We start from the raw sequence: 17,261 nt of genomic DNA, 5'->3' as shown, positions 1-17,261 counted from the left end.
ATTATGCTCAAAGATCCGTCTTACGATTTTTTCCATAATTGTGAAAATTAATTTTTGTTTTATTTATGTTTAATACTCTATTTATATGCAAATATTCGATGTGATGTTATAGGAAATTTTTTTAACTAAACATGCCCTTACTAGAAGCCTGCAGGCTGTGCATCTGATTTTTTTTTTTGTGAAAAAAGAATTTACTTTGTTGACACGGTCGATGAACCTGGTTCTGGGCTGAGTGAACTATTTAAGACCTGTCTTTTGTGAGAGAACTGGAACAGGGCTTCACAAAATAAACAACTCAAGTCTTCTCGAGACAAACTGAGCCTGTAACTTGCTTGCAGATTAACCACAGAAATGGTATCAGAATTATTATCTACTTCCAGAGCAGCTGATCAAAATAGGGCTGAAAAAAAATGTCAGATCACGACAAGCTAATTGAAAGTGTATCTTTCCATTCTTAATAAAACTTGTAAAGAGTGTTATAACCGTACGCCACATGTATGACAGATCATGGAGAACGATGTACGTTAACTATGCTAAATGATAACGAAAATGAAACAAGCAAACGGATATACAAAGTCAATAAAACCCAGCTGAGATTGTCTTTGACACTAAGTCCGGTTACCCCACACAACGACAGAATATGACTGCACCAGATGCTAAACCAAGCAGCATAATTAAGGGAAATGTCAGTAAAAAAAAGTATAATAAGGGAAATATTTGTTTTCTCCAGTAAATAAAGGGGAGTATTTGGACCACAATATGTAGAAAAGTCATCACGTAGAAGCATGTCTTATTTATGTTTATGTGGAGGATATAAGAAAGCAGAGAGAAGAAAAATGAGTTACAGATTTACAACCAGCTGTAACATAATCTCTAAGACATTATGTGTATGAGAAGTATACCATGCATTAATATTGTAGCATATGTTTGTGTGTAACTATTATGTAAGTTAGCTCTATATTAGCTCTTGGTGATATGGGAAAAAAATAGAACTAATATTTAGCTATTCTATTGATCTTGCTCTAATATTTTTACCTACATGGACACGTACCAAGTAGGCTGTGTTCGGTTGTCCTTGCTTATCTAGATTCCCTCATTTTTCATGTGCACGTTTTTCAAACTTCTAAACGTTGTTTTTTAAAAAATATAGGAAGGTTGCTTTAAAATATCATATTAATCTATTTTTAATTTTTTATAATTAATAATTAATTAATTATGTACTAATCTATTGCTATGCTTTTCGCACCGAATAACTTACCCCCCCAAATGTACCAACAACGAACGCGGCCGTAGCCACTATATATCCATCCATCGCTCTCCACAACGATCCTGTTTTTGGGATCGACCAAACAGCGGCCAATATATGGTGCGGCGGAGAAGGTGGCCAGGAAGTGGCAGTTGATGCGCTAGAGGCGACCGAAGTGGTGGTGACTAGAAATCGAGACAAGTCGAGAGGAGCGCGCTGTAGTGAGGCAGAGGGAAGCAGACCATCCGCCCGCCGCCGGTTTGCTTCAGTGCGCCTCCAGATCCGTGCCGGTTGCGCCGCCTCGATCTCCTGCTACCGTCGTCAGCCACCCACTGATCCTCACCGGCGCTGCGTCGGCGTCGGTCCGCCTACTTTGTGCGCTGCCGCGAGCGACGTCCACCGGCAGAGAAGGTGGGCCAGGAAGTGCCGTCACCTCGAGCGAGGCGAGGCCGGCTGTGGCTCGTGGCTTCATGGCCCAGCCCTCAGCTCCCTCTATCTCCCGCCAGCTTCAACAGCAGTAGATCCATCTCCTGCTGGCCGTGGACGTGCCCTGCTCCTCCCCCGATCTCATTCTACTTCTCTGACCATGTTGAATAGTGCCTTCCCAACGGCTTTCTCGACCGGCGTTGAGTAAAAAATGGCTGCAACATTAAGTTGATAGGTGGGGTTAGATATATGACTATGATATGAATTATAGATAAATTGTAGCAAACAGTTGATTGTACTATTGAATTTGCTCTTAGGGCGCGTTTGAAGTTGACCCGCCACCGTTGTCTAATCAGCGTACTTAAAACAAAGAAAGCCATTAACACATGATTAATTAAGTATTATCTTTTGCAAACTTGAAAAATAAATTAATCCGATTTTTTTAAACAACTTTCATATAATTTTTTTAAAAAAATACACAATTTAACGGCTTGGTAAACGTGCGAAAAAAAAAGTAAAAGTGTTCCTCCTTGGTTGGTTTCGAACACAGCCTTAGTGGCTGTTTGGATCCAAGTACTTTTTTTAATTCCTTGTCACATCGGATGTTTGGACGTTAATTAATATTGTTAAATATAGACTAATAACAAAATTAATCGCACAAATAAAGGCTATTTCATTAGATAAATTTTTAAGCCTTAATCTACGATTAACAAATGTTTACTGTAGCATCACATTCGCTAATCATCGTGAAATAGTCTAAAGTATGAGATGAGCTTTATTAATAGTCTATATTTAATACTTCTAATTAGTGTTCAAACATTCGATATGACAGGGACTTAAAAAAAATTGAGGGAAAACAAGCATCCCCTTAATAAGTAGCGCACTGCGCGCTATTTAGAGTGACCGTTTACTTGTTGAATAAAGTGTTTTTTCTCCTAACAGTTATTACACCAAAATAGAGAAACAAAATCAACTAAAATATCACAATAGGTGCATCTTTACTTTGTGCAAGCATTGATAACATCATAACAAATGTCAAAGACTTAATGCTGTTATAGAGACTTTCATACAGGAACACAAACACTAGGCAAAAATGGTTAATAACGGAGTAGTGTTGCAGTGATACAGAGAACTGACTGAGATTAATACATTCAGAGTGATGTATACATGGTGATATTACAAAGAAAATACCACGTTCCGATGCACAAGATAATTAAGTAATCTAAAGCAGAAAGATTTCGGCAAGCAAATTTCTTTTTCCCCCAAAATAGAATAAGATGATAACCAGATTTGAAAAGAAGACATAAAGTGTTGCAATTTTGTTAAGTAAAATATACCTTTTGTATGTGTAAACTCAGATAATTTACTGCCTTGAATGATATTCTACTAATAATTCTGAAAACGTCATAAAAGAGGTTGCGCTCTTGTGAAAATAAAAACTCCACCGCCACCAACTGAACGCCCGAGGAGCATATCGCGGTCAAGGTAAGAAAGATAGTACAGTCCTCCAGGTGACCGCCTAAGATTAAACTCAATTTAGAACTTGCTGAACACAGGAAGCAAGAAACGACATAGAGTAGACTGGAAACATACCTTTCAGGGCCATTAACAGGAACTTGAGCCTGAAATGTTTTAAGGAACTGCAATACCTACATGGACAAACATGCTGCAATGAGATACTTGTAAATCTAAAGTTTTGAATAACAGCACAAATTTCAATACAAACGCTGGTCCTAAATATTAATAGCTTCCCAGATCATCTTTCTCCTTTTGAAGAACAGAAAAACAGTACTCTAGCATTTATATATTATGGGTACTAGCAGCTCTCAAAATAAGGAATATCTCATTTGTAGATGGATATCTATGGCCTGGGTGGGGGAGGGGGCTGAACTAAAATAGACATAACATGTAAGTAATGCAGCTTAACTAATATATATCCCGACATACCTGGAGGCTCAAAAATGAGCGAGGAAGTATAGCAGGTGCTATGAGTGCTTGTAACTGCTCACTAATCTTGATATTTTGTATCGCAACCTGTTAAAAAGTGGATCATAACTAGCAGCTAAAACTGATTACCAGAGCCACACAGAAAAAGAAGATAAATGATGAAAAACGGAAAAAAAAAAAGGAAAACAACATGAAAGCATAAGAATGACTCTCTAACATCTATAGTTATTTAAAAGAAGGTAGTGGTGGAGTGGTGGTGGTAGTGAATCTACCTTGCCTAATGCCTACCCCATTGCAAATTATACAAATTATCCCCTTAGACTTATTAATATTAAGAAAAAATCAAATCTAAATGGATAGCTAGATATAAAATCAAATTAAGATGAATATTCTTGTAAAATGTGTAACACATTTCGTGGGAAATGTATTTTTATTTATTTTAAGCAGTATTATAGTATATTTTCTTTTATCCGTAACAAAGCATGGGCATTCGGCTAGTTGTTTAAATTTGTGGATGACAATAGCAGATAACTAAGAAATCGCAGCATTGCAAATGAGCAAGAAAGTTAGAATTATGATGATATAATGGTTAGTCATGTTGCTTCATCAGTACATCCTAGCACCATCTTGCATTAGAATATAATCATAGAGAATGCCAACTGTCACTATACTTCACATTCTACTTGCTGAGTGGAAATCACATCCCTGCTATTTACCATAGTACACTGCACACTGAAGTAACAAAACATTTTCAACGTTTCTAGCCTAATGTAACAATATAGATGCCATTTTTCATGTCACAATACTGGAATCAATAAGCAGGTTTATGTGTTTCCAAATCAGATAGATACCTCCTCAAATTGAAGGAAGATGTTGCGCTTAGACATGGCATCAAATTTTGCAGAGACCATCAGTGTTGCACCTTCTTGCTCCTATAGAGATCACTAAAAGCAATCTTACACAAAAGATCTAAACAATGAGATTAAAGACTAGAAATTAAATTGTGATTTATCAATAATATGCAGTGCTCTGGAAATCAACTGCTTAGCTAATGCACAATATGAAGTAAGTGTTCCTATCTGAAAATTCCAGTTAGATCATACCACATAAATATACAGTATCATCCAGATAACAAACACTATTTCAGTAAATAATAAATCTACAAACACTTTTTGATGGCTAGTCAAATCACCGCAAAGCTGCAGCGATCATAATATTGTGTATATCAACAATCATGGAGATGAATTGCTGCCCCATCACAAGTAACACAGAAACATAATCAGCCTAGAGAAAGGTTGCTTTCCTCGTACTATTCCGACAGACAGTAAAGGCAGGGCAAGATTACATGCTGATCAGCCCACTAGAAATTCAAGATGGCAAGTGAATTGTACTTATGCATACTGTCTGATCACAATGAATAGTGTTCATACAACACAGAAATGTAGCAGTTGGGAATTCCATTTCACCTACAGCTTATCTGAAGTGAATGATTATTTAAGTGTAAACATGATTAAAAAAATAAACTGCCAGCAGTAAAGTGATGTTGGGATAATGAAAACAATGCAAAAAAAAAGTTAAATACATCTAGAAGATGCGCAAATTAGAAATTATCACCACATGTGAAAACTGGGACCATATGTCAATGCCACATGGCGTTTTTCAACTTTGTGGTGGTACAAGAATAATGGCTAAAAAGAGATACACACCCAAAGAAAATATGCTGCACAAAAGAATAAAGTTAGAGCACACATTAAATTTTTTACCTCCAGCAAGTTCTCGATGCTCCACCGCACAACGTTCCGCACAATTCCACCATCTGACCTATCTTTGCATTCAAATTTCTGGTATATTTGCCCCACCTGTATCCATAAGCACAACCTGAAAATCGTATGGTTGAATAGATCCCAAGTTTCCAACCCTTATCCCAAATCTCCAGTAGAATATTACAATATCACAGAACAATTGCACTACCAGCTGACGCAACCTGTTGTAGTACAAAATTGAATCTCTAATAGTTAAATATCAAAGACCCCGATGTATATGGACTTGTGTAAGAAAAAAAACCATGTCTAAGGATTTGGTTTCAGTTTGACCCATATGTCCATTGCCATTCTATAAACAAAAAACACGTTTCAGTACTCAAATCAAAGGTAACACAGACCTGTTGATGTGGCCAAGGGCCTACCAGCAGGTGCCACGTTGGCTGCTAGATAGCTGGATGCATGCCAGATTGCCAAGCGTCTAAACAGGATCAGGTGAACCTCGAAATGGCTGGGTACTAGCTTACTGCTATCGGCGCGCATAACCACATTAATCAATCGCATGCCTATCAACGCCACACTAATTTTCCATGCAAACTCAGCCTCAAGCTCGAGTACTCAGGCACCTCGAAATGAATTTTATTTTCATTTCATCTGTTTTGTAGCTCCAGTTTGGTGTTTTGATCGATGCTTCCGAATAGGCCTCGGGTCACCTCAACCCGACTAAAATATGGAGTTCTCCAGATTGCTCTCTCACATGGCAGCACCCAGCCCTTGTCTTTACAGGCATATTCATTGCGTCCTCCCTTACAGCTGCGCTGCCAAAGCAAATCTGGAGCTTTGGCTAATTGTCTCTTGGCTCTGGGCGAGAAAGGAGAGAGATGAGCAGGACGAATGGCATGGTTGCCTGCCCGATCAGGCTCACGTTGCCGACTATACCATGCTGATGTGGTACCTGGCTACCTGCAGGTGGGGTCTTGGCCATGTCAAGAGACCTGTAATGCCTTTGAGTACTAAAACATGTGGTTTTCTGACAGTAGATCAAAGTAGACGGGGCATGTTGAAATCAAATCCTTAGACATGGTTTTTTTTTGTTACACAAAACCTATGTACATGGGGGTGTTTGACATTTACTCCTTATAGTTCGAGCTTTCGTGAGAGTGCTTTAGTAGCCAAAACACATCGGAATAAGACGCTAACTTTTACCCAGTATTCAACACTATCAAACACTTCCAATATTTCTTGTGAAAACTGAAAAAGTTTTGGCACTTGCAGTTGCTAAGGACTAAATTAATTTCACTGTTAGTGCAACTAATCAGTGTTGACTTCTTAGGAAGGAGAAATTAGTTAGTGAAATTTGGAAAAGAGAGAAGAACCTGCAGGAAGGGGAGCCTCTCGGCCGCCTCGAATAGGACGAGCACGTCCGACGCCGAAGTGTAGCATAGCCTCCATGTGCCGTCGAGCGCCGCGAGGTCCAGCGGCGACCCCTCCCCGGCGCCGAGCTCCTCCACGCTCACCTACACAGGGCGCGCAGCACGCAAATTAGGTCGTTCCCCATCCCCCCGCGCGTCATAATCCCGAGCGCGGGCAGCCCAACACGAACGAGAGATGCTGCGTAGGGTGGTCGTGGTCTCGCACAATGGCCTCCTCGATGCCCGCTCGCTGGTCGGGGCCAGCCGCGAAGCCCCGCCCCGTCTCCTGCACCGCCCGCAGCAGCTCGTGCTTCCGCCGCTCCGCGTCCGCCGCCTGCAATCCGGCCGGCGAGGGGGGTTAGAGGTCGCAGCGAGCGGGCCGCATCCGCCCCCATAAACAGGATGACTGCGAGCGAGCGAGCGCGCACGGGGACGGGGGAGATGGGAGCGGCGGGCGAAGCCGTTGCCGCGGCGGCGAGGCGCTGTCGTCTGCGGCCAGCGCGAAGGTGGAGGCAGCTAAGAGGAGTCGCCGGCGTCGGCGGTGGTGAGGGGGGAGGAGAGATCGGGAGGCGGAGCAGGGGAGCGGCGGCGAGCGCCATTTTCTCTCTCGGTGGTGGTGGCAGGACCGCTGCCACTGCTCGGTAGGCGTGAAATTGGGTTGGGTGATGATATTCGAATTTCCGAACTCATATTTTATTTTGAATTTGAAATCGGATACCATAAGGGATGAGAATGGATCGTGACATGTGGGTTTTTTCACAACCCTATTTAATTTTTAAAATGATTTTAGCTCAAAGTTCTATATAATTTTATTTTCAATATGTTTTGAACCCGACCTTTAAATTTCGTAGGCAAAATGATTGGACTCATTATCACCCCTAGATACTGCCATACTGCTGATACAGAATAATGTATTTTTTCTTATACTATAATCCATATTTTTCTAAAAACCAGAATCAGAAACATGTATATTTTTTACCTCTAATATATATAATCTAGGAAGGTAATAAAAAATTTAAAAATGATATTGTAAGGAAAAATATAGTATACTCTATATGACCTCGTAGAACAGTGATTAACATAATTTTTATCATGTTTATATACGAACTCATAATATATTTATCATAAAATTTTTAAAATAAAACAAATGGTCAAATGTTGGATACAGTAAATATGTATATATCATGGTTTATATATAAATTTAAGTAAAAGCAAAATATCTTATAACATAAAATAGATTATAAATATAGGAAGTAGTTTATTCTTTTACTTTAAACAATCCAATCCACTTCATTTGTATTTGTACTCCAGATGAAATCTTTTGGTCCGGTTTTTAGACAAAGTTTGACAGACACAAGCCATCTCAACCAGACTTTTGAAACCATGCGGGGTCGTACGAGTGACGACCGATATCCCGTTGTTTACCTTTTGCTTATACTCTTAAGCTAAAATTTGAATTTTAATTTTAAAGTTAGTTTTGAGATTTTTCTTATCATGGTTTATTTTTTAGCTTTAGCGTTTTAGATCACTGTGTACATGTTATACGCATATAAATACTTATCCACAATTTATTTCTCTATTCACAAATATACCTCGTTAACCTTTTCAGAAAGTCTAGGAAACAGAATACTGATCATGTGTGCTCCGTTTCTGCTTACGTTTTGAACGGTTGCCTTTGATTTGCTGCTTATCCCGTTACTGTAGCGGCATCTGTAGTAGTTCTTCAATCTTTTTTCCTCAGCAACCAAAAGATAACCCGTGAGCGTTAGCCGTCTTCACCGGCAGCGCTGTCAAGCAGCCACTGCCCACGGAGCTTTCCTGACGGCCGGGCGATGCCGCACCACACGGCATCGGGTGAGGGGGAGCACATCAGCGGCGGCTAGGGTTAGGGTGTGGTCCGATCTCGTCCGTTGATATGACGTTAGATGAATCTGGACCGCTCAGTGCTCTGTAGGGTATCTTTCCTCCGCCCTCTCTCTCCCGTTCGCGGCGGCCGGCCGGCGAGCTCCCCCCTCCCCCCTCCCTTGAGGCGGCCCAGGACGGGCTTCTCCTCCTCTCTCCCTCTCCTCCCGCGAGCAGGGGCGCCGACGTGCCCTTCATCCTCACCGGTGAGCATCCATCCGCACCCTCTTTTCTCATCTCTCTATCCACGCACCCTTTTCTCTTCTGGAATCTGCATCATGAACCCTAGATAGGTACTCTTCTGGCTTAATTTGCCTTGATATTAACCTTATGGGAGGCTAATAGCAGTTTTTTTTGGTTCCCAAATGTTTGAGTACCAAAGTTTAAGTAATCGAAGAAGTTTGATTGGTGTTAGTGATATATGGATTGGTGAATTTGGAGTATGATCCTTAAGCTGTTGACCTGTTTTAGGTCTTTGATTTATTCTGCAATACATGGCCATATCACTTTTATTTGATTTTACAGATGGATGCCGCAGCTCTTCAGTATGAGAATCAGAAGCTTGTGCAGCAACTGGAGGCACAGAAATCTGAGCTGCGTGCGTTGGAAGGCAAGTTCAAGGAGCTGAGGGATGAGCAATGTTCATACGACAACAGTTTGATTTCTTTGAATAAAATGTGGAATCAGGTTTATTCATATGTGCTTTGTATTCTCATGTAAACTCTACTGTATGCACCCTGTCCAGTTCGATATGTCTGATACATTTGTGAATTGTAGCTGATTGATGATTTAGTCCTGCTTGCGGTTCGGGCTGGTGGGAATTTAAACAATTTGCAAGCGCTTGATCATGAAGAGTTCTCAGAGGGTTGGCTGTTTGTTTTATTTTGCTTTGCAAGTTTTACTTTCCTTCCACTAATTACATTGGCTGAATTTTTTTCTTCTTCTTCCTCAGAATCTCTTGAGGCATGCCCTTCTGAGGAGATATTTCTCTTTAGGCTCTTGAATACCAGCAATTTCAAAAATAATGATGACAATAACCTGTCAAAATTCGTTGAAGAAGCTCTTGCCTTGCGCTATTCAACAACAGTTACTCTGATGAAGTCCCTGCAAGAGGCTTTTGCTGTACACCAGGCCAGAAGTGAATCTTTATCATTAGCTTTAACTGGGGCAATCACTAATGAAGGTAAAGAGGAATGAAACTTGTACCCTTTTTCAATTTTTTTTTCACACTGCAACTTTATACTTGATAATTAACCATTTTCTTAAACTGTATTTGTTTAATTTAGATGTCATTATAGCCCTTGAAAACCATAATGGTTACTTGAAAGAGGTCGTTGACAATGCACGCCAAGCTATCTCTATCATCAACGAGAAGCATGAAAGGTATCTGGATGAGATTGAGTCTTTCAAAAGCAGCCATTCAAGAGAACTACATGAAATAAAGTGTCTTTCAGGTGTTAAAATAATGCTACTCCTAACCCTATTCAACTTTGAAACCCTTTTAGTTTTTTTCTTCATTTGCATTTATGTTGATCTACCTGCAATTTTCGGCTTATGGTCATGTAAATGTGCTATACGACAAATTTATAAAAAAAAACATTTATTTTTTATTAGCTCGATGGACAAACTTATATAATTATATTCGCAAATAACCTGGCTTTGCAGTGTATGATTTCCTTCTGTCATACTTTGTCTATTTATCGCATAAATTATACAGGACTGTTAGTATTCATTCCAGGAATTGGCTACCATAAAAAATGGAAGGAGATCATATAATACACATATGTGAACAGGACATTGCTACATTTTTGGCAACAGTGCAAATGCACATCTGCATACCTTGGCTGTACCAAACTAACCATCCTATATTCATATGTTTTATTTTTAGATGAGCTAGAGGAAAGCATGGCAGATCTTGAGGAAAGTCGACGAAAGCTGGCTATTCTCCAGTTGCAGAGAGATGGAGCCTCAGTGATGAACATAGCTGCTCCGAATGGTGTGAATGGTAGTGTTTCAACTGATAAATCTTCGGATAAAGGTATGGGCTGGCGAGACCTGAAAGATGCTGTTCAAGAGGCTAAGGTATTTGTGATAAGACATTGCTATTATTATGGTTATATTTACGGATGGTTTGAAGATGTGTTATTTGCTGACTTCTTATCTTATCACTGTTTGTTTTTTCTTTTACTGTTAATTTCTCCTATGGAGATCAGACTCTTGCTGCAAACCGCCTATTTGAACTCCATGAGACCCAGGAGGATAATCTAATACTGTCCAAGAAACTGGAAGATCTTCAGGTTGCTACTATCTTTTGCTGTGGAATTTTGACATAATTTTACAGATTTAAGTTGGCTCCTGGCTTTCTTATTTTAAATCGCACTTGTTTGATGCATATGCAGGATCAATTAAAAGATGAGAATTATATTTTTATGTCAAAACCATATACAATTCTTAATGACCAGTTAAATCATCTGAATGCTGAGGTTGAACGACACAGGGGGTTAGTTGAAGTGTTACAGGTACTTTGCTTTTCCTCCGTTGCTCTGTTTTGCAATGGTGGTGTTGTCTGATCAGCTCTTCTTCCTGAGTTTAGAATGAAAAGGACCAGTTCATGCAAAAGGAGAAAGAAATGCTTGCAAAGGAAGAATCAATGGAAAGTATTAAACAATCCATTACCACTTACAGTGCCACAATTGAAGGTCTGGAACATGAAATTCAGAAACTTATGGCTGAAAAGAATGATCTGGAAATCAAGGTTGAGGAAGCCTTGCAAGATTCGGGTAGAGTGGACTTATCACATTTATAGCTTGTTAGCTAGGGGTATCTGGTTGATATCTTCCTGCAGAGTGTAATATATGTTTTTCTTGATTCCCCCATCTAGGAAAAAAAGACTTCAAGGATGAGATTCATGTTATGGCTGCATCACTCTCCAAAGAGATGGAACTGTTGGAGAATCAGTTGAAAAGATCAAGGGATGCGGCTTCTGAAGCACTTGCATTACGTGAGGAAGCTGACTATTTAAGAACCTTGCTAGCTAAGAAGGTATGTATTTGATCTGAATTGTCCATCTTACTTTGTGTTTTCTGCAGTGGTCATCAATCTTCATCTGTTATGAGTGTTTGGAATTTTCTTGGACTCCTGTGAATTTTGTCAAACTTCCTTGCTCAGTTGCCAACTTGCCATTGATCTGCATGCTAATATGATATTTCTCCATCCATTTGCATGACATCTATATTAGAAGGAACAAGTACTTGTGTTTGTTCACTCTGATGGATAGATCTCCACATCACTGGCTGATGGCTACTGCATTCAAAACTATGTTCTTCACACTAGAACTAGCACCAATAGTTTTCCTTTTCAAGGTTGATTATTTTTACACAAGGAGGATGAGCCCAATGCTCTGGGGTATCCTCTTATCACCAAGTGCTTTGCATGTTCATGCATAAACGATTTTAGGACCATTTGAATTCATATACTTCAGTACTTCACTGTATCCTGATTGTTTTAATATTCATGCCAAAGCTGAATTTTGTGACCCAGTCAAGAAAAGCTGAATTTTGTGTGGAAGCCCTTATGCATAGTTGCAGACTGAAGTTTTTCTACTTGTTACACCGTCCTATTTAAGCATACTGTTTGCATTTTATTTTCAGAAGGCTTTACCTGATTAGTCCTCCATGTTCTATGGTCTCTTTTTTGTAATACTAGCTATGTAAACCTCTAATATAATCAAAGCATCTGATGGAAATATCTGGAATTTCTCAGACTGGTGAACAAAAGGAGATATCTGATAGGTACAACTCACAAATCACTGAGATAAAATCCCTCAAAGCATTGGTAAAATATCCTGATCTTTTCCTTTTCTTCTAAGATGCTGAGATCTGAACACATGTTTTGCTTTTCCTGAGAAAGTTTTCCCTTCAGCTGTGTTCTATTAGCATTGTGTCAAAACTCAAACAGTACCAAAATATGACAGACAATCGTAACTAACCAGTCATATGAGGAGCACTAAGAAGCAAACAATCAAGGATGTCCTGATTATTTTGTAGCTAGTATATTTTGATTGCTTCTAAAATTATGTTATGCATTACCAGTTAATACTTAAGTTTTTCAAGCATCGAATGGTATATTCAGCTTTCATCCAGCCATCTGAAGTCGCAGTTACTTTCTGAGGCTCACTTAGTCATACTTAGTCTCTGTACCTTGCAACAATCACGTGGACAGCCAATATATGTGATATTTAGATCTAACCATTTCAGCAATAAGGGCATGCTTGTCTGTACCTGTTAGATAGCCTGAAACATGATTTATGGCATATTTGGGAGAATTCCAACTCAGGTAATTTTTGGAGCTGGGTATCCCTAGGTCCAAAAACATTTGGAGCTGGGGTGTTTGAAATATTTTTTACTAAAATTATGCTTAAACCACTTTATTTGAACATACAGAGTCAATTCTGTGCAATAATCCAGGATTTGGAGCTGTCTCAAAAAGCTTTTAACTGCTATTGCTGCTAAAGAAATAATGAAAGCTTAGTTATCATTCACATAATGCCAAATTTAAGCACCAATTGTTGGCAAAACATAATTTGGTAACAGATGCAATTAATGGATTTCTCTGGCTGTCATTCATTTTTGTCAGTATAATTTCAACAGATTGAAACACTGGACCAGGAAAAGCAGGAGTTGCAATTTATTGTGGACATGCTCGGGAAAGAAGGTTCCGAGTCTAGGTATAACTTAACTTAGTTGCTACCTTTTATGTTTGTTTCTGATTGTTATAAGATGTTTATTCTCAAAAGAGGTTAGGGATTGCATTGTTGTATTGCCCTCACCATCTAATTTTTAAATTCTTTCTAGGGAATAAACGAAAAACTTGTATATCATTGAACTAAGATTCAGGAACAACGTTTTAGTGCATTTGGTCTGTATGCACAACCACATTAAACCCAAAAACGAAAAGGGAAAGGAAAGCTAAAGTCACTCTTGCAACTGAATTTTGTGACATGCATTTAAAATTTGAGCATGTTAAAAATAAGATACGATGCATGTTGAAGCATGTCATGCTAGATAATTGTCAGCTTTTATGTATTTGACATGGATATATCCATCTGTTAGATCCTTCTGTTTTAGTTTCTTACTTTGCTGTTTACTAGGTCAATTGCAGAGATTGAAGAATCAGAAAAACAAGCTCGCGAGCAAGCTGAATATTTGAGGAAATGTCTAGAGGAGCATAATCTTGAGCTTCGAGTAAAAGCAGCAAATGAAGCTGAAACTGCATGTCAGCAAAGGCTTTTAATCGCTGAAATAGAACTGGAAGATTTGAGGGCCAAAGTGGATGCGTCAGAAAGGCAATTCTTATGAAAATTATGTTTGAATCACGCTAGAAGCAATTGATGATTATTCCTTGCTCACTCTGCTCAAAATAGTTCTCCAGTTTATTGGGATTTGCCTTTTCAAAATAGTTCCCCATTGGTCAAACCAGTAGTGTAGTTGCTCACCTTTCTATTCCCTACCCCTGCTATTAACAATGCCTAAGTTTAAACATAGGGTGTTTGGACAAGTATACTGAAATGCTACAATTTGTGATGGCTAAATAATCTTCAATAAATATCCTGTATCCGATTCGCATTTTTTATCACCTTACATTCTGTTTTCCCTGTTTTTTCCAGAGATGTTCTGACGCTCAAGGAGTCGATAAGAATTTTAGAAGCTGGAAGGGAGGGCCATATATGTGAAATTGAGGTTACTGCAATTTTTGCTTCTTATCAGCACTTTTGTCAGTTTTGTGTGCGTGTGAACAAAAACACATTATATTGTTACTGCAGACAATTGGTCAAGCATATGAAGACATGCAAACACAAAATCAACATCTTCTTCAACAGGTTGCTGATAGAGATGATTTTAACATAAAGGTATTTAGATGTTCATCTTGATCAATTTTCAGTTGGTGTATAGAGTGCAGTAGTGCACCTTATACAGTTATACTGCTAGTTGGTGCAGGGATTTCTAGACCATTGGTCCATTCTAGAACCAAAGCTACTTCCTTTTTTGAACAAATTAGTTTCAATCAATAACACGGTTCTCATCTAACAGCTAGTATCGGATAGTGTGAAGATGAAACAAGCATATAGTTCCCTTCTTTCTGAAAACCACATAGTCCAGAAGCAACTTCAGCACGTCAACAGTTCACTGGAGTCATCTAAACAAAAAATCACCTACTGTGAAGAGCAGGTAGCATTTTGCTTATGTCTAAAGTATTGTGTATGTATATAATTTATTGATAAATTGCTCACACTGAAATATTCTTTCTGCTGAGTCGTTGGAGATATTGTTAAAGCAAGTGTTGATTTAAAAGAAATAAATTAAAGATACACTATTAATTGTTTAACAGATGAAGATCTATGTAGCAGAAGCTATGAAATCTTCTTCAGAGAGTAGGCATCTTGCAATTATGCTTGAAAGGCCTATGCTGGAGGTATCTGATGCAGAGAAGGAGCTCAAGTGGCTTCGGTCCACTTTTGGATCTGCTGAGAAAGAATACGAGATAAATCAGAAAAAAATAGCTGACCTCAAAATGGAGCTAGAGCATGAGAGGTGTGTAATCCTTTTTATCCCAGGTTGGTCTTTCTATTCTACCACGATGTGTTCATTACATTTTCTTTTTTCAATTTCAGGAGCGAGAGGACAAAACTTGAGGAAGAATATGAAGAGATCAAAAATGAAGTCTTGGAGCTGACCTCAGAGACTGAAGAGACTACTATACAGAAGCTCCAAAATGAAATAAACGAATGTAAGGCTATCCTCAAGTGTGGGGTATGCTTCGACCGACCAAAAGAGGTGAGATCCTTGAATTAACTTATTCTGCATTATGTTGATTTGTGTGTGAACCAAGTTGTAGAAAGCGAGGATTAAGGCTGCGTTCGGCAACCAGCGCAGAAAACATAAAACTCCCTCTATTTCACAATATAAGACTTTCTAGCCTTGTCTAGATTCATATGGTTGCAAATATATATAAATTATATACATTCATCAATTGATGAATTTAGACAAAACTAGAATGTCTTACAATATGAAACGAAGGCAGTAATAGATTAATATATGATTAATTAATTATTAGGTATAAAAAACAAAAAATGGATTAATATGATTTTTTAAAGCAACTTTCTTATAAATTTTTTTTAAAAAAACATACCGTTTAACAGTTTGGAAAGCGCACCCGCGGAAAAAGAAGGAATTTGGCTTACTAACCATAAGAAACGAACACGGCCTAACTCTATCCTTACACCCACCACAAACTCCATTTCTTTGGAAACTCTTTGCATTTGCTGATGAACTCTTTGCTTGTTTTCTTGGATTTTGGCAGGTCGTGATTACCAAATGCTTCCACCTCTTCTGCTCACCATGCATCCAGAGGAACCTTGAGATCCGCCACCGTAAATGCCCAGGTTGTGGCACCCCGTTTGGACAAAGTGACGTTCGTGAGGTGAAGATCTGAAACGTCACCAAACCAGCTTGAATGTCCTGGTAGCAGCTTCGTGAACCTGCATGCTTCGGTCATGTGAATATATGTTTTCTGTTTTTGTGTAGAGTCTAGGACAGAGAGATCAAAATCATGGTACTTATGTCATGTACCCTCTTCGCTTCATATTATAAAATGTTTTGGCCATGTCTAATTTATCTATTGATTAACATACATTGTACATTATTTGTATATATATGTCTAGATTTATTAGCATCCATATGAATCCAAACAATACTAGAAAGTGTTATATTATGAAACAGAGACGGTAGAAACTTTCATAGCCGGAAAGCCAAAAAGGAAACAAGTTCCAGATGGCTTCTGTGATGTTTCTCACTTTGTATGCTACTAGTTTCAATTGTCATTCGAAATGCTTTTCTATAGAAGTAGCTTGGTTAGATGCCTTGAGCAGTAATTGTGTAATTATACTCAGATCTAAAGCTGGAATTGTTTTCTGCAAAGATGATGTTAGCTGGAGTCGTTGAAATTCACTTGAGTTTGCTCTTTAGCTGAAGGTTGGATAAACCATTCTGATAGCTCCGGCGCAATGTGTAGAGACGCCCCATCCCAAAATGTGATCATTCATATAGCAGAAAGTACGTGAGAATAATTGAATGAAGAATGATATTTGTTGAAAAGAAAACATACGAGGAAACATTAAATGAATAACAATTATGTTTGGTTGAGATGAGGTAGGTGGAAAAATAATTTTATTTTAGGACGAATGATGAGTGGTACTAATAGTTATGTACGAGAAAGTGACTAGGGGTAAAATCATGAAATACGGGTGTGTTGTAAGTAGTCGAAAGTGTACTTATGGGGGCGGTAGTAAACTGAAGATTTTTAGAAGAAAAAACTTCCCTATCAGTATTTCTTATAGTAACTTTAATGGTATTCATTCATCTATGTCCTGAAACTAATAATTATCCAGCATTACAAAAGAACATGCCCTAGTGAAAACTTAGAAACTACTCCGTACGTTGGACATAAAATTTCCAAAGAAAAAACCTTTTAGACTTGACTTTATTTGCCAGATATGAAATAAGGTAAAAA

General features: G+C 38.7%; 2 protein-coding genes across 3 annotated transcripts; one reads left to right on the top strand and one right to left on the bottom strand.

Moving 5' to 3' along the window:
* Positions 1–1,241: 1,241 nt before the first annotated feature.
* Positions 1,242–7,433, bottom strand: LOC102712017 (probable plastid-lipid-associated protein 10, chloroplastic). 2 transcript variants are annotated; one of them, XR_005812643.1, is made up of 9 exons: positions 7,220–7,433; positions 7,018–7,125; positions 6,756–6,896; positions 5,383–5,478; positions 4,471–4,551; positions 3,620–3,706; positions 3,266–3,321; positions 3,010–3,191; positions 1,242–1,887 (listed from the first exon to the last, which is right to left on the bottom strand). XR_005812643.1 is itself a non-coding variant. In XM_040528468.1 (8 exons), exons 1-8 carry the CDS (start codon positions 7,388–7,390, stop codon positions 3,077–3,079), a joined length of 855 nt encoding a protein of 284 aa, XP_040384402.1. In that variant the 5' UTR covers positions 7,391–7,433; the 3' UTR covers positions 2,728–3,076. The 2 variants fall into 2 exon arrangements, 1 of the variants encoding a protein (XP_040384402.1); XM_040528468.1 differs by lacking the exon at positions 1,242–1,887 and having other exon boundaries at positions 2,728–3,191.
* A 1,118-nt stretch (positions 7,434–8,551) lies between these two features.
* Positions 8,552–16,406, top strand: LOC102721771 (E3 ubiquitin-protein ligase BRE1-like 2). Its single transcript, XM_006661878.3, has 19 exons — positions 8,552–8,899; positions 9,219–9,380; positions 9,471–9,558; positions 9,646–9,876; positions 9,980–10,147; positions 10,582–10,775; positions 10,907–10,990; positions 11,093–11,212; positions 11,287–11,473; positions 11,575–11,735; positions 12,456–12,527; positions 13,343–13,419; positions 13,843–14,037; positions 14,359–14,431; positions 14,515–14,601; positions 14,783–14,920; positions 15,081–15,283; positions 15,364–15,526; positions 16,053–16,406. Exons 1-19 carry the CDS (start codon positions 8,717–8,719, stop codon positions 16,182–16,184), a joined length of 2,718 nt encoding a protein of 905 aa, XP_006661941.2. The 5' UTR covers positions 8,552–8,716; the 3' UTR covers positions 16,185–16,406.
* Positions 16,407–17,261: the final 855 nt, after the last annotated feature.

The sequence above is a fragment of the Oryza brachyantha genome, chromosome 10 (genome assembly GCF_000231095.2).
Source record: "Oryza brachyantha chromosome 10, ObraRS2, whole genome shotgun sequence".
NCBI lineage: Eukaryota > Viridiplantae > Streptophyta > Magnoliopsida > Poales > Poaceae > Oryza > Oryza brachyantha.
This window is presented reverse-complemented; position numbering and strand designations above follow the sequence as displayed.